Genomic DNA, 21,133 nt, shown 5'->3' on the forward strand with positions numbered 1-21,133 from the left:
TCGTTCCCACGCCTCCCCTCCTCCACGCGGCGTTCTCCAAGGGGCGATATCTGGCCCCACCGGCGGGGCGCGGAGTCGAGAAGCACGGCAGCGCGGCCCCCGCGCCATGGGCCATGGGCCCACGGGCCATGAATATTTAAATCGCGGATGTTATTACACACAACTCATCTTCCATTTGCGCAGCGCGGAGTACAAAGGATGCTTGACATGCCCCTACTTATTTCGCCGACAGACGTGGCGCGTGTACGTGTCTGTGTGTGAGTGTGTGTGTGTGTGTGTGTGTGTGTGTGTGTGTGTGTGTGTGTGTGTGTGTGTGTGTGTGTGTGTGTGTGTGTGTGTGTGTGTGTGTGTGAGGTGCGGGGCTGATTCCGCTAGGAGGCGTCTCGGCTCGCTGCCCTCACACGGCCACGGCCACGGCCATGTAGACCCAGACGGAGTACGCCGGAGTGCGTTGTGCGTTGTGCGCCTCGGGTGCCTCGGGTGTGTGGGGAGGGGCGGGGCCGAGGCGGGGCACGGACTCATAAAAATATTCACGGGAAAAAAGATGTACCGGCATTATGATGGATCGTGGCGTCGCCATTTTAATTGGCGGAGCCGTTTTTTTTAAATTCTTGGAAAGAGGCGCGCGGGTAATAGCTCTACATGGAGGTTCACGCCACTGACCAGCCCGGCCCAGCCCCAGCGGCAAGGGAGCGGCTCAGTGTGGCGCTAGTGTGGCACTCTTAGAGTGGTTTGAAACTGCGTCCTTAACGATGACACCCTCCGCGCCACCGGTTCTGGATCTCACCTGACGCCTCGGCGGATGGCACTAGGTTCACAGCGGCGGCCGCGCTGTCTGCGCTTGGCACGATATGCAGGTCGGTGGGCGGCTTCGACGGCGGCCTCGATGGTGGCTTTGACGGCGGCCCCGTCGCTGGGCCGAGGGCGGCCTCTGGTGGGCGCTTCCCGGGCCGGGGCTTGGGCCGCTTTGGCGGACGCTTGGCAGCCCCGGGCCGTTTGGCGGCGGCGGCGGCGACGGACCGCGGGGGGCTCGCAGCGCTCGTGCCGCCCGCGGCACCAGGGTGCGCCCACTGCGGGGTGGCGGCGCTCGCGAGCGGCTGCCAGGCGACGCCACCTGCAGCGCTGGACCACTCAGGGAACGTCATGAAGCCCCCCGTGGTCCACGGGGTGGTCGCGCTCCCACTGGGAGTCCAGTGAGATGTTGGAACGCTCACGGGGGCAGTCCAAGGAGGCGTTGGAACGCTCACAGGGGGAGGCCAATGAGGTGTCGCAGCGCTAGCGGGGGGAGCCCTGTGCCGTGTAGGAGCACTCACAGGCGCTGTCCACGGTGGTCCGTCGCTCCCAGTTGGAGTCCAATAAGGTGATGCGGCGCTTACGGGGGGCGGGGGAGTCCAACTAGGTGTTCCAACGCTCACGGGGGGCGGGGGAGTCCAATGAGGTGGTGCAGCACTCACAGGGGGAGGGGGAGTCCAATGAGGTGTTGCAGCACTCACAGGGGGAGGGGGAGTCCAATGAGGTGTTGCAGCACTCACAGGGGGAGGGGGAGTCCAATGAGGCGTTGCAGCACTCACAGAGGGAGGGGGAGTCCAATGAGGCGTTGCAGCACTCACAGGGGGAGGGGGAGTCCAATGAAGTATCCCAGCGCTCACAGGGGTAGACCAATGCTGTGTTGGAGTGTTCCCAGGAGAAGTCCACTGCTGCGGCGCCGCGCTTGCCGCCGGGGTGGTCCCTTGCTGCGGTGCGGCTGTGGCAGGGGGCGACCCAAGGGGCGGCCACCGGCTGTCCCCAGGTCCGCTCGGCACGAGAACGAGCAGGGGTTTCCGCCTCTCGGCCGTGAGGTGGACGTCGAAGGGCGGCCGGCCCTCGTCGGGGACCTCGTTGGGGACCTCGTTGGCCGCGGAGGCCTCCGCGTCATCGGCGGGCAGGACCACCTCTCCGGGGTGCGGCAGGTCGTCCGTCTCCTCCAGCAGCATCGTCCGGAAGGTGTCCAGGTTGCCGTCGGGAGCCGGGGCTCGGCGGCGGATGCCTTGCAGGGCCGCGGCACTGGCGAACCTCTGGGGATCGCTTCCGCGGTCTCCGATGCTCTTGACGTTGTTGAAGTGGCCCGCCACGAGGCGGATCCCCGAGGCGTGTTTCCGGGCCCTGGGTGCTCTGGGTCGGCAGGGATCCAGGCCAAGGATGTCGTCTGGCTGCGGTGGCTGCGCCCCCATGACGCTCAGGCAGGTGTGACACCATCTACAAGACGACATCTGTCAGGGAGAAAACGGGGCGCGCCAGGCTGGAGGCAGCCGCTGGGCGGTGCCACTTCCACACCGTGCAAAACTACTCTGGATTAAGTTTCCATTGTTCGCAAGCAAACGTCAAAGAGTCGTTAATTCTGTCAATCCGCCTGTCCGTCACGACAGACGTTAACGTTCAATGCAATGTTAAAGTTTGATTCAACTTTGTATTTTTGAAACGTCGTCGTGATGGTGCTCCACCGACCGGGCGCTACTTACACGAGAGCCCACACAATCAGCCGCATCCTTCAGGGCTGCGAGGGCCTCGGCCAATGGCGAGGCCAATGGCCATGGTGCCAGGCCTCGGCCGCGCCTCAGTGTTCAGGGCGACGCCGCGAGGCCTTGGCGGTGTTCGGCGAGGCCGGGGCGCGGCATCGGGGGCACTGCAACAGGAGTCCTGTCACAAGACCCGGGCCGACACCTTGGCCTCCTCGAAGGGACTCGGAAAGCCGCCGGGTCGTTACCTGTCGGGCTGGTCCGCGCGACCAGGTGCGGCGGCCGCGGTGTGGCCGCCGAGTCGCGTCGCTGCCTGCGCCCCGCCTGCCGCGCGGCCGCGGCCATGCCGATCCAAGCCGAATCCGGTCCAGCAGGCTTCCAGCACCAGTTTCCCTGGTTACCGATGAGCTGCGCTGAAGGGACTCGCACTCGAATTGGCGCACGCGCGGCCACTTTGCACCGACGACGCGCGGACAAGCAGGCGAGCGGGCACAGCGGGCAACAAGAGGCGCTGGCACGAGCGGGGCAGGAGTGGGTGCGGCGGCGGCGCGGTGTACACTGGCGCGCTGCTGCACGGCGCTGACGGGGCTGCACGGCCGTGCGCGTCACGCTCGGGGGCGCGCCGAGTACCGTCATACACCACGCACTCCACGGGCTGGACGGGGCAGGCCGGCCGGGGCCTGTCGCTGCCAACGTGGAGGAGTGGCTGGAGTACGTCTAGTCTGGTCTGAGCGACCATCAGTTGTGACATTTTTGAAGGGAGCCGCTCACTTAAGTGGCGGCTTGAGGACACAACGGATACAGTCACAGATCAAGTATATTTGTTTTGTCGAAAATAAAAAGGTACAAAAAGTGAAAAGCACACGTTTGGTGCAGGCATCAGGCCGCAACAGGCAGGCACGTGGGGTAAAAGTCATTGTTGTTGACACAACGTCTGTTGTGGCGGCGCGGGGCGGCGCACTCGGCTCGGTCAGTCCCTGCCGTTCAGGATGTCCTGGATCTCCTGCAGGGACTTGCCCTTGGTGTTGGGCATGAGGGCGAGGGCGAAGGCGGCGGCCAGCACGCAGCACGCCGCCAGCCCCCAGAAGGTGAAGTCGGGGCCCACGGTCCCCATGAGGGATCGGAAGAAGAGCGTCACCAGGAAGCCCACGGCCCAGTAGAAGGACGCGCACAGCGACGACGAGGCCGCCTTCACGTCCGCCACGAACACCTCGCCCAGCAGCGCCCACGGCACGGACCCCAAGCCTGCGCCCAGAAAGAGTGTTCCCGTGAGCCTGACGGGCCTGGCGTCTTGCCCCTGGTTAGCGACGCTGCTCAACGCCCTGCTAAGTGCTAAAGAGACTCGTGGAGCCGCGCGGCCGAGTGTACAGTGTACACTGGCTGGAGGGAGCACTTCCAAAGACCTGGCGGCAACAACAGACTCACCTATGCAGTAGACGACGATGAAGAAGACCAGGCTGGCGACGGGCAGCGCGCTCAGCGAGGACGTGTCCTGCTTGGTGGCCACGAGGTGGAAGAAGTACCCCAGCACCGCCTGGGAAAGAGAGAGACTCCCGTTGAACGTCAAGACCAGATAGAAGGCCGCCCGCGTCACTTGGAAGCTTACGTGGGCCAAGGCCGCTCCCAGCGAGGACACGATGAAGAGCGCCTTCATGCTGACGCCCGCCGTGAGGGGAACGGTAGAGGCCGAGGCCACCACCAGCACCATGCCGACGATGATGGTGCTCATGGCCGGGGAGATGCTCGCCTCGCCGCCAGCGGCGCGGTTGAAGATGTCCTCGGCGTACGAGAGCACGGCATTGATGCCGGAGAGTTGCTGGAACAGCATGAGCGCGCACACCAGGAAGAAGGCGCGCCGGCCGCCGCGGGTCTCGAACACGCGGACGAACGTCTTGGCCACGGAGCAGCGGCGCGCCAGGCATGCCTCCGTCTCCTCCTGGAACCGCAGTACCGCTGCATTGAGGAACTGCGTTGGGGCACTGCGTGGAAGTGGTCCAACCACCACGTCTCCTTGCGTGAGTAACCCGGGAGACGTACCTCCATGCGGCGCAGCTCCTTGTAGCACTGGTCGCGGTCCTGGCCCCGCAACCACTGCAGGGCGGCGGAGGCGGCCTCGGTGTCGCCCTTGAGCAGCAGCAGGTAGGGGGACTCGGGCAGGCTGAGCGAGGTGGCGGCGTACACCGCCACGCACGAGGCCAGCACCACGGCCAGCACCGTGGGGGACACGAAGGGGCCCAGCGCGTACGGCAGCATGAAGCCCAGAGTCAGCGACAGCTGCATGGCGCAGCCCAGGGCCGCGCGAATGCGGTCCTGTCGGCGCATTGTCACATTGTTACACAAGTGTCATCTTGAGTGTCATCGCCCAACAACGGCAAACTAATCTGAATTAATTCAAAGTTCAACACGCGAATCCCAGCGCGCTCGCCAGCTGCCTGCTCTCACCACGGCGATTTCCCCGAGGTACAGCGGCAAGATGCACGATACCACGCCGGTGACGAAGCCCCCGATGAACCTGGCGGCGTACAGGCAGATCGCAGAGGAGGCCAAGCCCGTCATCACCCAGCACACGAACATGAGGGCCGCGCTGCAGATGATGGTAGGTCGACGGCCGAACCTGCAGAGACCAGCAGAACATTAGCGGGTCTCCCAGCGGGAAGCAACTCCGCGGCAGCGCGGCACGGGGTGCAAGGTTGAACAGGTTGCCCCACCTGTCGGCGAAGAGCCCGCCCGGGATGGTGCCGAAGGCGCCGCCGAGGGGCGTGAGGCTCACGACCCAGGACGCCTCCTCGGGGGTGAGGACGAAGCCGGCCGGCGCGCTGGGGTCCATCAGCCTGGGCAGCGTCGGCGAGGGCCACGAGTACACGAAGCCGCCGCACACCGCGGCCAGGTTGCCTGCGTCCGCACCGCCCGCGCGTCAGTCCAACGTCACGTACTACTTGGAGTGCTGGAGGTTGTGCTTACCTGCGATCCCGGCCCAGATGAGGTGCCAGTGCATGGGCGGCGCGGACGGGGTCACGACCGTCACCGTCCTGGGCGGCCTGGCGCCGCCGGCAACGGGCACGCCCATGGGCACCACCGTCACCTCCTCGCCCCTCTCCAGGAGGGGGAAGTCCGCCTTCTCCGCCGCCATGGCGTCCCTCGCCGACGACATGGTGTCCTTAACGGTGGCGAATCACTTGGGGAGGACCCGCACCGGCCACCCTGTGGTGGAATACTTTCAAGTGTACTTGCTAAGTGTGCTCCACCTCGAATCTACTTGGCTTACTAGAGTGCACACTTCAGATAGAGAGCAGCAACATTGTTATGATACGTCTACTTCATAGAGCAGCCTCTATTATGGTTCCATGACACCACTGAAATTTATTCTGTTCACCTCCCATCCACCCCACTGAGCGAAAACCTCGCTTTCCGCCTTCCCCATCTGTCCGCCGAGCCCGACCTACCTCAAAGTGGCACGGAGGCGCCGCGGTGTGCTAGCCGTGCTAGCAGGCCGAGCAGGCCGGTAGGGCTGACAGGGTGTGGGCGAGCACGGCCATCTTCTCCTCCGCGCGGTCGGTCCGGGCGTGGCGTCGGGCCGCGGCAGTGCTGGCGGCGAGCGGCGAGGCCTACCGGTCTACCCACACGTCGGTCGGCGCATCGCCTTGCTGCCTGCTGCTAGTGCACGCCAGAGAGCTACAGTAAAGTCGCGCGCCAGATAACCGGCGATAACACATTCGTTCCCAGGCGGCCCTCCCCGCCCCGGCGCCCCGCCTTCACCGTCAGCCCCCCCGCGTGCGTGTCTGCGCGTCCCGGCGCTCCCGGCGCGGTCCTGGCGCCGCGGGCACACAGTCTGCGGGTGGCGTCGCCGCGGCGTCGCAGCCACTTAGCAGCTTCCGGGTGGCGCCCTTTCTGCGCGGGGGCGGCGTCGCGGCCAGGCGTCGACGGCGAAGTCCCCGGGCACAACGCCGGCGCGCAGCGCACGCGCACCCAGCCGGGCGGCGTCGCCGTCAACGCCTCGCCCCCGCGCGGCGGGCCTCCAAGAGGTGCGTCGTACTTCGGCTTGGTCGCTCTTTCAACGGCGGCAGTGCCGTCGCCGTCGGCGCCTTCATGTGACTTACGATTGGCTTTCGTGTGGCTGACGTCTGTTGCAGTGGTGGCGTGGCAGCGGCGTCCGTTTGTGTTTCGCCGCCCGGCTTTGACGGGTATTTGAACCCGCAGCCCGCAGGACGAACGCGGTGAGGCGGTGCGGCGGCACGGCCCTGGCGGCACGCACGCTGACTGAGCAGTTGGCGGCTCCGCGGCGCGTTCCGCGCGTTGGAAGGCGCGCGCGGCGACTCCACCACGCGCCTCCTGGCTGCGTTCAAACACGGCCCGGCGGACGCCCGCTGCCGCCCGGCCGTCTGCCCGTCGCGGCGGCGCGTCCTGCCAGTGGGTGCGACAGAGACGGCCGGCCCCAAACCCGAAGGCGATCCTGCGATTTTGCATTCGAAGGATCCGCCTTCCCCTCGCCGCCCTGCGCCGCCCGGCCGTTGGACTGTGCCCCCCTCCCCTGCCGCCGCGGTGGGGGGAGCCTGGGCTATCTTTGTCGTCGTTGTGGGGGAAGGGTTAGCGTCGGCCGATGCACCAACGCCACAGGACACTAACACCACGCAGGTGTAATGTGGCGTGGAGCACCTAGTGTACTCGCACAGTACACTAGCAAACGTCCGCGTTAGTGTGCGCCTTTCAGCGCGTGTGGGGGCGTATCGCATTTTGCTACAAAGTCATGCGCGGAGTGCACAGTAGGGAGGAGCCTTATCTCTTATCACGGGCAGAGCAGGATCAGGCGGCGAGCTGACAGGAGACAAACACAAAATCATTTCCTTTTTAATTTTCAATAAAAACGCATTTTTTAAAAGTTGTCATCCATTTCTACATCTTTAACATTTTGCTGGTGGTAACTTTCATTCACTTATTCTATTTGCAACGCTTCAAGGTTGGCGCGGATGCCGGCGCGCGGAAGTCAGGACCGGCCGCTTGCCTCGCGTTGTTTGGTCGCTGCGGTGCCCGGTGGGTGCCCACAGCAAACACTGCTCGTTGCCCAACGCCGAGGCTCGAAAAAAGTCCATGCGGCGCCGCGGCCACATCATGAGCCACATGGCGGAGCGGCGTGTCTCTGTGTGTGTGTGTGTGTGTGTTGTGTGTGTGTGTGTCTGTGTGTCTGTGTGTCTGTGTGTGTGTGTGTGTGTCTGTGTGTCTGTGTGTCTGTGTGTCTGTGTGTTGTGTGTGTGTGTGTGTGTGCGTGTGTGTGTGTGTGTGTGCGTGTGTGTGTGTGTGTGTCTGTGTGTCGCGGCAGGGAGCGAGTGCGTTGGGTTGCCGCCCTGCCGGCGCAGCACCGCGAGACCGCGACGCACAGCCGTGTGAGACTGCGTCGGCGGGGCCCGCTGGCGAGCCAGCCTAGCCTCCCGCGGGCGGCCGCTGTCGCTGCCGCAGCCGCAGCTTGCAGCCGTTCTTGGGGTGGAACGTGATGGACACGGTCATCTTGATGCGCTGGACCTCCTTGGGGCCGTCCGGGTCGGGCAGCACGTCGTAGCGCCGCAGCACGGTGGCCAGGCACGTCTTGAGCAGCATGAAGGTGTACCGCTCGCCGATGCAGCCCCGGATGCCCGCGCTGAACGGCAGGAAGGAGCAGGCCGGGCGCGCCGCCGCGGCCTCGGCCAGGAAGCGGTCCGGGTCGAACTTCTCCGGCCGCGGGTAGTACCTGGCGGAGACGCAGGCAGAGAGTGTGCCGGAGTGGCTCCTCTCGTTACTCTGTCTGTGGGCGCCCGCGAGTGCGGTAGAGACAAAGCGACGAAAGACTTACTCTGGGTGCCACTGCGTGGCCAGCGGGCAGAGCGCGATGTAGCAGCCGGCCGGCAGCGTGTGTCCCGACGGCAGCCGCAGGTCCTTCTCGCAGGTCCTGCCCAGCACGGGGAACGGCGGGTAGTAGCGCAGCGCCTCCCTGATGAGCCGCTCCAGCGCGCACAGGTGGTCCAGGTCGGCCGTCTCCAGCGGCCGGTCGCCCAGCACATCATCCAGCTCCTGGTGGCAAGACGGGCAATCAACCAGCCGGCCTTGCTACTTTTCCTCGCGATAACGAAGTGAATCCGAACTGCACGCACTCGGTGTATCCGCGCCAGCTCGTCCGGCAGCAGGGACAGCACCAGCAGCACCATGGACATGACGTCCATGGAGGTGGCGAACGTGCCCGCCACCATGGTCTTGAGCTCGGCGAACACCTCCGCCCTGGAGAGGGTCCGGCCGCCCTCCGAGTCCAGCAGGATGTCCAGCAGCGACCGCCGTGACTGCTGCTGCCTGGGTTCCGACATCTTGTCCTGCAACGCCACGGCGGGGAGTGAGCAGTAAGGTCAGGGGGAGAGGGAGACAGACTCGCCAATACGCACCAGCTTGTCGTCCAGGACGTCCGTGATGAGCCGGTCGTACAGACCGATGACCTGCTCCAGCTCGGCGTGGTTGGGGTCCAGCCGGAACAGCCAGTCGGGGTGGCGCCACGGCCGCACCACGCGGTACCAGAGCAGCTCCGAGACCCTGGTCGTGCTCTCCACCACCAGGCGGCGCTGCTCTCGCGTCGCCTCGTACAGGCCCTGGTCGACGTCCAGGATGGTGCGGTAGGTGACGTTGAGCGCCGCCAGGCCGCACAGCATGGACACGTCGAACACCTGCGAGTCCAACGACGTGAGAAGGAGAGTCCCGTCTGGCTGATTCGGAACAATGCCGCTCCGTCACTCTGTCTCTCTCGCACTCTCAACGTTGAGAGAGAGGGCGTCGAAAGCAGTCCCCGCGACTCACCTCCCCGCTGGCGGCCTTGTCAGCGAGGCTGTCGGCCAGCTCCAGGGCGGACAGGTGCATGAGGGGCTGGAACTGGGCGAGCATGTCGCGATGCAGCAGCGGCAGGATCATCTTCCGGTGGCGGCGGTGCTCGGGGCCGTTGAGCGACGCCATGCCCTTGCCCAGCACCGTCTCCAGCAGGCGGTACGCGCTGTCCGGCTTGGCCGCGCAGCTCGGCGACGAGATGACCGCCTCCACGTCCTTGGGGTCGATCACGCACACCACGAGCTTCGGCCCGAACCAGAACCGCAGCAGGTAGCCGTACTTGGCGATCATGGCCTGGAACACGAGCGCGGCGCTGAGTGCCGCCGACGCGGGCCCCTGCGGAGCGCCGGGTAGGCAGTCCCGCAGGACGCGCGCGTTGAGCGGGCCTGCCCACCCTCGCGACGTCAGGCTGAACCTGAAGGGCCGCAAGGGACGCACCTGGAACCAAGGCTGGATCCTGCCGGCGCGTCCGGGCACGTCCAGGAAGTTGCCCAGGACGGGGTGCGTCGGCGGCCCGGGGATGGAGGCGGCCACGCGGGCCATGCGCCGCACGCCGCGCCACCACGTGAGCGCCGTCTTGGTGGCGAGGACCACGGCGGCCAGCAGCAGCACGCTGGTCGCCACCGCCATGGCGTCGGCGTCGGCGTGGTCAGGAGGCTCGCTCTGCCCAAGGCTCTGCCGAAACTAAGGGTGCATCACAGAAGGGCTCCTTTCGGCCGGTGGCACGCGGCGTGGCGGAGGGGCGTCCCGAGGGATGCGCGGACAGAGAGGCCGGTGCCTGCAGCCCGACGACGTCGACGTCGCGACGCCCGGGTTACACTGCCACTGCAGCTCCGCCAGCTCCGCCAGCACCACCAGCAGACCCTCGCGCCGCACCATCACCGCCCTGGAGGCACGTGAGTGGCAGCAGCACGGCAGCGGCACCTCGTGCTCGCTGCTGCTGGTGCTGTCAGTCTGCCTGTCAGTCGCTGTCCGTCCGTTCGCCACCTTCGCCGCCCACGAGGGCTCCTCCGCGCACCGCGTCCGCCGATGCTCCCGGCGAACGGGACTGGCACACGAGAAATTGCTATTTCCGCGTGGTGGCGGAATTCCCCGTGAGTGAATAAGCGCCAGGGGGCGGTGCGGTGCGGTGCGTCGTGCTGATTGTGCCGCACGACACTCCCGACGAAGGGCCCCGACGAAGGGCAGCCAGCGCGTAGGCCGCGGCGGGGCGGCGCGGGCGGCACACGCACGCGGTGTACACTGTATACTCACGGTCCTGCAGCGCGCGTACTGAGCCGCGCCGTGCGCCCACTCTGCTTTATAGACATTCGCCGGCCACCTTCCAGGATGTCGCGGACCGCAGCGGCCGGGGGCACCAAGGGCCTTGCCGAGGGCCTTGCCGAGGGCCTTGCGGAGGGCCGCCGGGAAGTGCGCCAACCGAAGGCATTGCCGAGCCCACGAGGAAACGAGGCATGCCTTGCAGCGCACTAGGCTTTTGTGAAATCCGTGATCCGATCGATGCAATGTGTCGTTTCACGCCATTTCGCGAAACCAAGCAGCCCTCAAAACGACGCTACAAAATGCCACTGATGACGGATACTATTGGGTCGCGTTTTAAATTCAAACTTTGGGATTGGAGACGTGAGCACCTTGACAGTTATCGCTCGTTGCAGCGATGGCGGAATCTCGCCGCTGCGTTTGCAGTGCAGCAGTGCAGCACGTCTTTTCCGCGACCTCGAGTAAGTCATGCCGCCTGAGTCACGACAACCGTGTGCAATTTTTGGCGTACTCGTAAATTTTTACGAATCCGCCGAGACCATTTATTTTGCTTCTTTCTCCGATGGGGCGATACTCCTTTCACGTGCGTCGCAAGAGCCCGAACAACCCAGGACTAGTTTTTATGTTTTTTGTTCACTTTTTGCTCAGGAACGCCGTAAGTTTGTGTGTTCTTTGTCGAAAATTTGGCATTATCCTAGAGAAAGTTTCGTGCTGTTGTTTTAGCGTCGTGTAGTTGAAAGGATTTTCCGGATGTTCCGGCTGGACAGCTCGGCCGCCCCGCCCCGCCCCGCCCCGCCCGCCCCGCCCCGCCCCGCCCCGCCCTGCCCCGCCATGGGTAGCAAACGCTTATCTGGCGCGGGCCGGCGACAACACGGCGGGGCGGGGCGGGGCGGACAAACACAGCCGATGCCGATCAGAGGTCAATCAGGGACATGTTTATTTTGGCGGCGTTTTTGTGTGCCGTTCCCGCGCGTCGCGGATTGTCGGGCCGGACTGCCGCCAGCATCCGCCAGGAAGGAAGGCCCTGCCGTTCGCGTATCGCGCAGGCGGCGCAGGCCTTCGCGGCCCTCGCGGTTATCGAGTGCCGCACAATGCAGGCAATGCAGGCGAACCATGCCCCCGGCGCTGCCTAAGACGGAGAAGCCGTGACGCTCGTGTCATGGACCTCGTGGACCCCTTTACACAGGGCTGCCTAGCCAACCAGGCGCCTGCAAAGACAGTCCGCCGGCGTGGACGCAAAGTCGCACCAACAACGAGGAAACACGTGTGATTGCGGCGGGGCGCCGCCACAAAAAGCGCCCTCCGCCTGCCGCCCGTCCTGGAACGCGTCCTGCAATATCCAGAGTGACGGCCGGTATTCCAGGACCCCCCAGGACCCTCCCACCCACGCCAATCAGCACGCGTTTTGTTCCGGCCTGGGCCGTCTTCGGCCCGATAGACTCGCGCGCAGACTCGGGGAAACTCACTTACACCGCTCTCTGCGTGGCACAGAAGTGCACAGCAGCCAACAGCAGCCCCGCGATCGAGAGACGAAGGAGATATACGTGACTCGCGGCGCATTGCTGCACACTCCTGCGTCACGCGTCCATTCAGACTGGGACGGTTCCGAACCGTGCTCTGTCGCTCTGTCGAGGGGCGTCCTTGCCCGAGCCCCTGCGGGTGCGAGAGTCACAGAGCGACGGAGCACTTTTTTCGGAGTCAGACTCGGAGGCAGGAGTGCTGCTGCGTTAGAGGTGCGTCCTGCATTCGGAGGATTGTGGCCGACTGTGGCGGGTTGCCTGTTGCCCAGGGGCGAGTCTTGAACATGAGGAAACTGGACCGCAATCAATGGTTCGGCTTTTCCGGTGTGGTGGCTCCTCGGGTGGATCACATCGTGACCCACCGGCTGTAGGAGGAGGGTGATGCGGTGCTCTGCAGTGCACTACAGGCGTTGAGAGTGGCGGTGCCGGCGAGACCACGCCGTTTCAACAACGCAAGCGGTGAACCCCTACCCCGGCATGCCGGGTGCACCGCCCCGGGACTGGAACCACGCACAGCCCTTTGGAGCGACACCTGTTCGGCGCGCCAGCCTCCAGCCGCCTCGGCCCTCGTCCTGCTCATTGCGTGCAGACTGCAAAGGCCGGCCGACATCCAGACACGAGGCGGGCGGCGAGGCGCAGCGGCGCAGCCTGGGTGATAACCACCACATTATCTCTGTCGTGAAAATTCCAGACGCCGTCCGTGGCGGCGCGGCGGCGCGGCGGCACCCCGCCGGGGCAGGCTGGCGGCTGGAGCTGGAACTAGAGCTAGAACCCCACCGGGACTGCTCGGCCGAGATGAGACGAAAGGGGTTGGGGGCGGGGGGATTTCTCGCGACCGAGAGCCTTTTGAAGAGGCCTGCCCGGGGGGCTCGGTCGAGCCGGTCGGCTTGGTGGGAGCAAGGTTAACACATTCGCTGCCGTCGGGCAAGGGAGGCCGAGCGACGCTAGGCGACGCCTGGCAACGCAGAGCAGCGGACCGAATTCGCTGTCTCCACCGCACTGCTCGGAACGCCCCTCGAGTGCGAGAGAACAGAGCGATCAAATCGGTTGCGAAGCAATCTTCCTCACCTGGCCGCGTGGCCTCGGCCGGCAAGTTCTGAGACGGCCGTGGGGCCGGGCCGGGCCGGGGTGGCCGGGGCTGCTCCACTCCACTGTTGACACGTTGACACACGCGGGGTGCTGCCAGCCACGTTTCCACTGACACACGGCACTGCACAAGGCACGACCTGGTCGGCGTGGCCAGGCGCACGCCTGTCACCGGACAATCTGAGCCGGCGAAAAAATGGAACGCAGTAGGCATTTTGGTCCATTTTTGTCGGTTTAAATGACGAGACTTCGAAGGCAGGGCCGATTAGTGGCGCTCGCGACAGACAAGCTGACAGGCGGACTGGCTGACAGGCTCCATGAGCTAAAGCGGCCTAGGTGCGCCGCCCTTGGAAAGCGCGCTGCCTTCGCAGAAATTTATCAGGATCGTGCCTCCCGCCCCGTCGCTTCTCCTTGAACCGCGCCGACCGGCCACGGGCTGCGGGCCCGGGTTCAAATACTCCACGGAGGAGGCTATTCTTCTTCTCCTTCTCCTTTCTCTCCGAATGCACTCCGGCGCTGCGGCTTGGTTCACACGCGGTGTTTGTGGTCCGAAAGGCGTGCTGGCCTATAAATAGGGGTGTCGGTCTATTTTTGCTTTCGCCGGTCGTGATAAGGCAGAAGCCAGCGCCTCACTCCGACCGGGCTGTGCTGTGCCTTTAGCCGTGGCGGACCGGCGGCACGGCCCGGCCTAGTGGGCCTCGGCCACGCCGCCGCCGTTTTTGCGTAACTCGTTTTACGCACAGGGCTGCGCAGGGCAGCGTCAATACCCCGCGCTCCGCACACCTATCTCGAGCCCTGGGTATTGACGCGCTGAAGGTGAAGGGGTGGGTGGGCGAAGGAGGCAGGCCCAACGCCCCACCGCGCTGCTGGCAAGCGGGGCGAGCCCAGGCCTGGCCCAGGCGGGACAGAAAGTTTGGATATATTCTCGCTCGTTGTTGCCTCAATTTGGGTCTGCTCCGAAACGAAGCCTGCGGCTCTTTGCGGAAAGACCACTTTGACCGAAGCTCATAATAATTTCGTTCGCAGTGGAATCGACGAGAAGAGAGAGAGAGAGAGTCGTCTCTGTGGAGTGTGATTGCTCCAGTGGTAATTACATCCGGATCGCCGAATTTCCGACGCAAAGGGCCAAGGCAATGCGGTACCGGAACCCGACGGATCGCTTTCAGCGCTGCCGCCTGGCTGCCAGGGAGGGCTGCCAGGGCTGCTGGGGCCAGATCGGGGCCAGCGGAATAGGAAAAGGACCTTCGGGGTTGGCCCGATGCGCGCCATCCATCGGAGACAAAGGCGGAAAGGGCTGCTTTTTTTTTTCTTTTCTCACTTCCACTTGCTTACGCTCCGCTCGCGTGGTAGACCCAAATAGCGGACGGTTCGAGTGACGTCAGTGACGCATCTCCTTTTCTCCCCAAAACGCACCATCCCCGGCGAGGCCCCTGCCGCCTTATCACCGCATGGCCGTCGAGCCCGTCTTGCCCGTCTTGGCCGCGCAGCGCCAGTCGAGTCGAGTCCCTCCGGTCGCGGCGGTCGAGTCGAGCCGCCCCGCGCCGCAGCCGCCAGAGCCTGGCCACAGCCCCGGCAGCACCAACAGGGCCGTCACGTGCAACGCGCGCAACAAGGTCTGCCTCCGAGGCCGCCCCCGAGCCGCACTAGGGTCGCCGACGACGCCCCCCAGGCCCCCAGGTCGCACAGGCTCCATGAAGCAATACGAGTCCGTGCCGAGCGACCACCGTCAGTCGGTACGTACTGTAGGCTATCGTGTGTTATTGTTTTCGCGCCTGTCGCCCTGATTCGAAGGCTGAAGAGGCTGAAGAGGCCGCCGTCGGCGGACAGTAGACGTGGGCCGCCTTTGGCCGCCTTGGACGAGAGGCACTCAAGCCGGTCATTGGCACGGTTCGGTTCGGGCCCCCGTCAAGGGTACGCTCTGCTCCACCTCCCCGACAGCGAGCCGAGGGTTGCGTGCCCGCGTGTTCCGCCCCGTCCAGGTGGCGGGCCTCGTGTTCTGAGTCTGGTGCCGCCGTGCCGCCTCGCCGGGGACTTTTCAGCGAGGCGAAGCGTGATCCCAATTCCCAATTCCGTGTCGGCGACGCTGCTTCACTCGCTTGTTTCCAGCGAAATGAGAGGTCTCTGTGCCCATAATGTTTCCAGCAACCGGGGAGACTGGGGAGGGGGAGACCGGCAACGAGTCGGATATATGGCTCTCCGATGCAGCCAGCGAAGCCGCGTGCAGCTTACGGCGAATGCAGTGGCGGATCCAGAGACGGCCTGAGGGGGGGGGGTCAAAGCAGCACCTTTAGCCTACTTACAGGGGGCGAAGTTTGCTTTCTGCCTACCTTTCAGGCGGCTATCGAGGGGTCAAGGGAGGGGAAATTGTCCTTTTGCCCCCACTCTGCATCCGCGCTTGGGCGAATGGGTACTGGGCTGGCTTTATGTGCAACTCGTAGGTACGCTCTGTGCGGTACGCCCTGTGTGGGTACGCCCCAAGCTCGCCTGTCCGGTGATGCCCAGCGAAGCCAAAACGAGATAGCGGGTTGTATGCTCGGGTCCGCGGACATGGCCGCACCGCACAGCCCCGCCGCCGCGCACTGGCGACGGAAATCTCCAGTACTTGACTTTTTGTTGTGCGCCAACACGGCACACGGCCTGGCCTGCCCAGCGCACTGCTCTTTTCGGCGCGGCTGTGACGATGATGATGCCTGCCCCGACGGCCCGATGGCACACCTTCGCGGCGTGACCGAGGGAGTACATTTCCGCACCTCCCCCAACACCCCTTATTGCGCTTTCTGTGTTTTCACGCTGCGTGGCGACAGGCGAAGCGCGGCCCATCATCATCGGTTTCCTCGCTGTGTCTCTGTCGCACTCATGGGACATCCCGTCGGAATGTGAGAGAGGCACGGCGACGAGGCGACTGTTCGGTAGGGACGCTGCACTGCGCTGCACGCATCACCATGTGACGTCAAGTGAGTCCGCGCGTCGCTGGCATGAGGTCACAGTGTTTGGGAAACATGCACTGCTTATCTGGGTCGCCGCGCTGCGCGCTGGGCCGCTGCGCCTTGGCATCTCGCACACGGGCCGCGTTCGGAAGCGCCACCAAACGCCCCCCACTGCAGTGCACTGCCCATGGCACTGCCCATGGCACTGATCGCACGAGCGCCTCGGAGACTCGGAGACGGCCGCGGGTGGCGCCTTCGCTTTTGGACGCACCCCAGTGATGGGTGCGCGGCGAACGCACGCTCTTGGTGTCGCACGGTGGACCTGCAGGGGCCAGTCGAACCCACCCGGGATGTCCTTTGTTCGTCCTTGCGGCACCAGTCGAAAAACGATACCTGCGCGGCAGAGGTGAGGGAGAAGGGGGGCGCCTGGAAGTTTGAAAGAACAAAGTCAAGACCAAGTGTGCCGGCTGTGCGTTGACGTGTCCACCCAGTCCGACCCAGTCCCATGGGAGCTCCCGGCCGCGAAACAAAGTGCAAAAAGAGCGTTCTTTGACGGCCCAGTCCGGTTTGCGGCTCTGGAGCGCGGCTGTGGCCTTGGCCGTGGTCGCAGGCACAGGCCCCAGACTCCAACTCACTCTGTGCTCCTCTCTGTCCTCCGCACAGACGGGTCGCAGCCTCCTCGACGTCCTGCTCGTGGTGCTGTGCGTCGCCCTCCTGCTGGCCGTCGGCGTCATGCTGCGCCCGCACCCCCAGACCCACGCGCTGCCGGACGCTGCCGACCTGGACGTGCCCGTCATCCCGGACGACCCGGACGCGCCGCGGCAGCGCCTCATGTCGCTGGGCATCGCGCTGCTGCTCGTCAGCCTGGGCGTCTGCCTCTACACCATGTACCGCCTGGGCTTCTGCTGCATGCGGAGGGAGTACAACCGCGCCAGACTGAGGGTGAGTGTCGGCGACTGATTCTCTACATGGATTTGCCGCTTACGGACGAGTGCGGGAGGGACTGAGCGACGACACCCGGTCGCCTGGCATTCCCTGGCGTCGCTGCCGCGCCTAACGTGCCCCCTTTGTTGCAGAGTGGCATCCCCTCCGTCAACAGCAGGCTGCACCTCATCTCGGCCACGGACCTGCCGCCCACGTACGACGCCATCATGCTGTCGCGGGGCTCGGTGCACTCTGTGGACCTGCAGCCGCCGTCCTACTTCACCATCGTCATCCAGCAGGACGACACGGCCTGCAGCAGGTCAAGCAGGCCCGGCTGCGCTGGCTGCGCCGCCCCCAGGACGCACTGTTGCGAGGCGGCGGCATCGGAGGCGGGGTGCGCGAGCCGCCCCCAGGAGGCAGGATGAGAGTGCGCGCGCGACTGCCCTTCGGCCACTGCCCCGCCACGCCTTCTAGACTGACCCTAGATGCCACACGACGCGCCCGGCGTCTCTCCAGCGATTTGGCGTTCTGCCCCGTCTCTCTGTAGCCACTTCAGCTCAGCAGCAGGCGTGACTATATGTGCATCGTGTTGAGTGAGATCAGTGCTGTGAACGCTATGTCCAGCCAACTGTGATGAACACAGTTGGCACTCCCGAACGCTAAGAAAAAGCAGTCATGGCTGATGGTTCGTAGGCCACAGTGCCATGGACCCCTTCCCAGTCCAAACTTTTGTATCTTTAAGATATTTTTTCTCAAATATGTAAATGATAGGTCTGGGTAAATCATAACTGTATTATAAGCGTCTTAATGCAGACAAGTTTTAATTCTTTAAATAAATTGACAAAGTACATGTTTTGAAGTTCATCATTTAAATTTCATTCTGGTGCCCACAATTTAAAGGTCCTGTCGTAAGAGCTTGTAGCGATGTACTGGGTATCTGGGGAAACATCCGCACACATGACTTTACCGTCATGACCAGAGAGAGTCTTGATGGGCTGGAATGTCTTGTTAGACCACACCTGAACACAAAAAAATTAACATTTTGAAATAAAAAGAGATGAGTGGTAAGGTTTAGAGCAGGCATCCTTCAAAAACCCAGGAACTAAATGGAATGTGGCCTTGATGGTCATTGGATAACACTGTTTGCATCTATCATGGTATAAATTTGGACAAACTAACTTCAATTTTTAAAAAACTGTGGCAAAAATTCTTATTTAAATAATGCATAAAACCCAACTATTCGAGAAATAAAAATTCCTTTGAATTGGAACAATTTTAAAACATAACTTGCCTTTGCAGTATTGTCATAAGATGCAGTCAGTAAAAATGTTCCACTCTCTCTCTGGTATTTGACTTCTGAAATAAGATTAGTATGGGCCGGAATAGTATAAACACACTGGCGTTTACGGAGATCCCAAATTCTACATGTGTTGTCCTCACTTCCTGTAGCAATATGATACCTGAAATTAAAACAAATAGAGTAAGTCCAATTCATATCACAAAAATCAAAGAAATGTGCTCGACAGAACAGAAGGTCTCAATAATCACCCATTTGGGGAGAAGTCAATTCCATGAATGGACTTTAGATGCCCCTCCATAAACATTATGCAACGTCCTGTGCGCAAGTCCCATACTCTGGCAAAAGCATCTAAGCCTCTGAAACAGCAAACAAAAAATGAAAGAGCTGCTAAACTAAATTCTTCAGAATTTACAGAATTTTTTATTCACTCATTCTTTAAAGCACAGTATATTCTTACCCAGTTGCTGCAACAGATCCATCTCTTTGAAAGGAGATGCAATACACAGGCTTGGTATGACCCTCTTGATGTAAAACTTCTGAGCACTGTTCCAAGTCCCACAATCTCCATGAGTTGTCAAAACAACATGTTCCTAAAAAGCGCCCTGATGGGTGAAATCCAATGCGAGAAACTCTATGTGGTGCATGGCCCTCAACATCAGCTAAAGGTTCCTCACTGAAACACAAAATGCAAACAAACAAACCAATAGAAAAAAATTAAATGAAGCACACAATAATAATAAAAATAATTGAAGATGTATTCAGTTTCTTATTTACAAAATGTACCTCTCAAGAGTCCACAACTTTACAGAGCCATCTGCTGCACAGGAAGCTAATGTACAAACTGCTTGAGAATCTGTTGAAGCATTTGGATGAAAAATAACTGCACCAACGTTACATTGATGACCTCTTAGAGTATGTATCTGTTTGCAATCTGGAATAGACCATACTTTGCAAATTCCACTCCTGAAATAGATAAAAGATTCATCAACTTCCCATATGAAATGAGTCAAGAGGGGCGAGCTTTCCTAGACCCCAGTCTTTTTTTACCAAGGGCAACAGATGCAAATAAATTTCCGTCTTAATATGGATGCAGCAGGCAGCTACACTTAATGATCCAATAAATAATGAGAGACACACTTATATACGAGTCAGTAGCGGATTACAGGCTGAAGGCGGGTTTCATTTAGGTTGCCCACTTGAAAAAATTGACCAGGGTCTATCAACTACCCTGTGTACGATATCTCCCATCTCACCAAGATGCAGTAGCAAGCATTTGTGAATTCGGACTGAATTGACAGTAAGAAATAGGTCTAGTATCTCCAATTTGAGAAGCAAAAATAGAAACAGCCTGAAGTCTTTTGTGAACTTCCTGACGGCGAGCAGTTCTTGTGGCCTCTGGTAGCCTCAGCTCCTCTCGGGCTGCTTCCAATCGCTCCCGAGCCCGAGCCAACGAATATTCTGAAAAATAGACATACACACAAGCTGAAACAATGGTAGAGATGGACAGTTATGGACGTCAATTTTTTCAAGGAACTTACGTGCAAGCCACAGCCTAGAAACTTTCAGAGATTCAGGACCTTCGTGATACCATGTAGATTCTTGATCTTTTTCTTGCTGGATTCTTTCCTCCTCCTCCTCCTGCCTTTTCTTGATAGCATCTTCTCCAAGCCTGGAACACAATTTGGTTTCAACAAAAGTAATAAAAATAAATAAATAAGGAACTTGAGAATTTAGAGGCTCTACCTTGACAACCAGTCTTTTAATCGTGACCGTCGTTCTGCAGGACCTTCCCCAAATAAACAGATAGGCTCCCCCAACTGCCGTAAATTTTTCTTCACTTCGTCATCATCAGTAGAAACATTGATTTGTCTCGCTTTTTTTCTCCTCTCAAATTCTTCCAAAAGAGCCTGCTTGTCTTTGGACATTTCCTCTTCAAGATCAAAATACTCTGCAATGGACACAAAAGAAAACAACTTGTTAAAATAAAACTAAAATTGATTAACAAATTTGTCGATAAAAGCAACAATTACCATCATGAGTGTGAATGTTTCCAGTCTCCATTGGCTGGCCGTCATTATCTGAATCATCATCATCGTCATCACTTTCTTCTCTTGCTTTTTCGGCCACAGACTGCTGCCTAGACTTTTCTTGCTCCTCAAGTGAACCATAATGAATGGTTCTAGTCTTCTTTGTATAAGGGGCTTCTTCGTCGTCTGACATTTTCTCTGCAAATTGTGACCAAACCAAACCGTAAATTAACAGGAAATAATCAAAGTTCACCTTTTAATTCAAGAAAAATATAGATAACTAAAATATAGATAAAATGTCAAAATTTCAAGAATCCTTGGATTAGAAGCATGGTAAAGGTGACGTAACAATAGAATTTTGAATTCTTTTCAAGCTGTTAAGGAGTTTTATTGTTTGGATATCGATAAACAAAAGTTTAACACCAACTGGTAAATAAATAATATAACCTCAGAGGAGCACCCCGTCTAACAAAACACATACCTCCAATAGTGCTTTAGAGAAAAACAAAAGAGTTCAGCAGTAAAAAAAATTTAACAATTAAATTCTTACATTAACTAGATGGACTGACGAATCGAGAAAACAGCCACAGAAAGGCCAAATCGTCGTCGTTGACCAGCCGGCGCCTGCCGCGTGCGAATAGTACACGTCGGGGGCTATTTACACAACGGAGACGTTCTTTTGTCTCAACTTGAGGAGTGCGAGTGCGCCAGTGCGGTTGCGGCAGGTTGCGGCTTGGTTGAAAATTTTTCGTTTGAATTTGAA

At 60.7% G+C, this 21,133-nt stretch overlaps 5 protein-coding genes across 10 annotated transcripts; 1 reads left to right on the forward strand and 4 right to left on the reverse strand.

Moving 5' to 3' along the window:
* Positions 1 to 746: 746 nt before the first annotated feature.
* LOC117641044 (formin-like protein 20) lies at positions 747 to 2,650 on the reverse strand. Its single transcript, XM_034378139.1, has 2 exons — positions 2,499 to 2,650; positions 747 to 2,235 (listed from the first exon to the last, which is right to left on the reverse strand). The coding sequence occupies exons 1-2, from the start codon at positions 2,522 to 2,524 to the stop codon at positions 747 to 749; spliced, it is 1,515 nt and encodes a 504-aa protein (XP_034234030.1). The 5' UTR covers positions 2,525 to 2,650.
* A 644-nt stretch (positions 2,651 to 3,294) lies between these two features.
* Positions 3,295 to 6,776, reverse strand: LOC117641518 (facilitated trehalose transporter Tret1-2 homolog). 4 transcript variants are annotated; one of them, XM_034378915.1, is made up of 9 exons: positions 6,593 to 6,776; positions 5,939 to 6,146; positions 5,457 to 5,696; positions 5,204 to 5,387; positions 4,938 to 5,109; positions 4,533 to 4,805; positions 4,102 to 4,431; positions 3,921 to 4,029; positions 3,295 to 3,740 (listed from the first exon to the last, which is right to left on the reverse strand). In XM_034378915.1, the coding sequence occupies exons 3-9, from the start codon at positions 5,644 to 5,646 to the stop codon at positions 3,466 to 3,468; spliced, it is 1,533 nt and encodes a 510-aa protein (XP_034234806.1). In that variant the 5' UTR covers positions 5,647 to 5,696; positions 5,939 to 6,146; positions 6,593 to 6,776; the 3' UTR covers positions 3,295 to 3,465. The 4 variants fall into 4 exon arrangements, with proteins under 4 accessions (XP_034234806.1, XP_034234807.1, XP_034234810.1 ...); XM_034378916.1 differs by having other exon boundaries at positions 5,939 to 6,149; XM_034378919.1 differs by lacking the exon at positions 5,939 to 6,146.
* Positions 6,777 to 7,910: 1,134 nt separating this feature from the next.
* LOC117641045 (cytochrome P450 4d2-like) lies at positions 7,911 to 9,826 on the reverse strand. Its single transcript, XM_034378140.1, has 6 exons — positions 9,765 to 9,826; positions 9,303 to 9,620; positions 8,897 to 9,172; positions 8,615 to 8,827; positions 8,317 to 8,534; positions 7,911 to 8,214 (listed from the first exon to the last, which is right to left on the reverse strand). The coding sequence occupies exons 2-6, from the start codon at positions 9,615 to 9,617 to the stop codon at positions 7,911 to 7,913; spliced, it is 1,326 nt and encodes a 441-aa protein (XP_034234031.1). The 5' UTR covers positions 9,618 to 9,620; positions 9,765 to 9,826.
* Positions 9,827 to 14,712: 4,886 nt separating this feature from the next.
* Positions 14,713 to 17,893, forward strand: LOC117641693. 2 transcript variants are annotated; one of them, XM_034379217.1, is made up of 3 exons: positions 14,713 to 14,925; positions 16,783 to 17,061; positions 17,196 to 17,893. In XM_034379217.1, the coding sequence occupies exons 1-3, from the start codon at positions 14,884 to 14,886 to the stop codon at positions 17,466 to 17,468; spliced, it is 594 nt and encodes a 197-aa protein (XP_034235108.1). In that variant the 5' UTR covers positions 14,713 to 14,883; the 3' UTR covers positions 17,469 to 17,893. The 2 variants fall into 2 exon arrangements, with proteins under 2 accessions (XP_034235108.1, XP_034235107.1); XM_034379216.1 differs by lacking the exon at positions 14,713 to 14,925 and adding an exon at positions 16,167 to 16,525.
* On the reverse strand, positions 17,842 to 21,062 carry LOC117641690 (U4/U6 small nuclear ribonucleoprotein Prp4). 2 transcript variants are annotated; one of them, XM_034379209.1, is made up of 10 exons: positions 20,921 to 21,062; positions 20,374 to 20,568; positions 20,087 to 20,291; positions 19,882 to 20,012; positions 19,597 to 19,801; positions 19,127 to 19,306; positions 18,801 to 19,016; positions 18,592 to 18,699; positions 18,335 to 18,503; positions 17,842 to 18,062 (listed from the first exon to the last, which is right to left on the reverse strand). In XM_034379209.1, the coding sequence occupies exons 2-10, from the start codon at positions 20,561 to 20,563 to the stop codon at positions 17,919 to 17,921; spliced, it is 1,548 nt and encodes a 515-aa protein (XP_034235100.1). In that variant the 5' UTR covers positions 20,564 to 20,568; positions 20,921 to 21,062; the 3' UTR covers positions 17,842 to 17,918. The 2 variants fall into 2 exon arrangements, with proteins under 2 accessions (XP_034235100.1, XP_034235101.1); XM_034379210.1 differs by having other exon boundaries at positions 20,852 to 20,988.
* Between the last annotated feature and the right edge of the window lie 71 nt (positions 21,063 to 21,133).

Source organism: Thrips palmi, unplaced genomic scaffold (assembly GCF_012932325.1).
Source record: "Thrips palmi isolate BJ-2018 unplaced genomic scaffold, TpBJ-2018v1 HiC_scaffold_15, whole genome shotgun sequence".
In the NCBI taxonomy this organism is placed as follows: domain Eukaryota; kingdom Metazoa; phylum Arthropoda; class Insecta; order Thysanoptera; family Thripidae; genus Thrips; species Thrips palmi.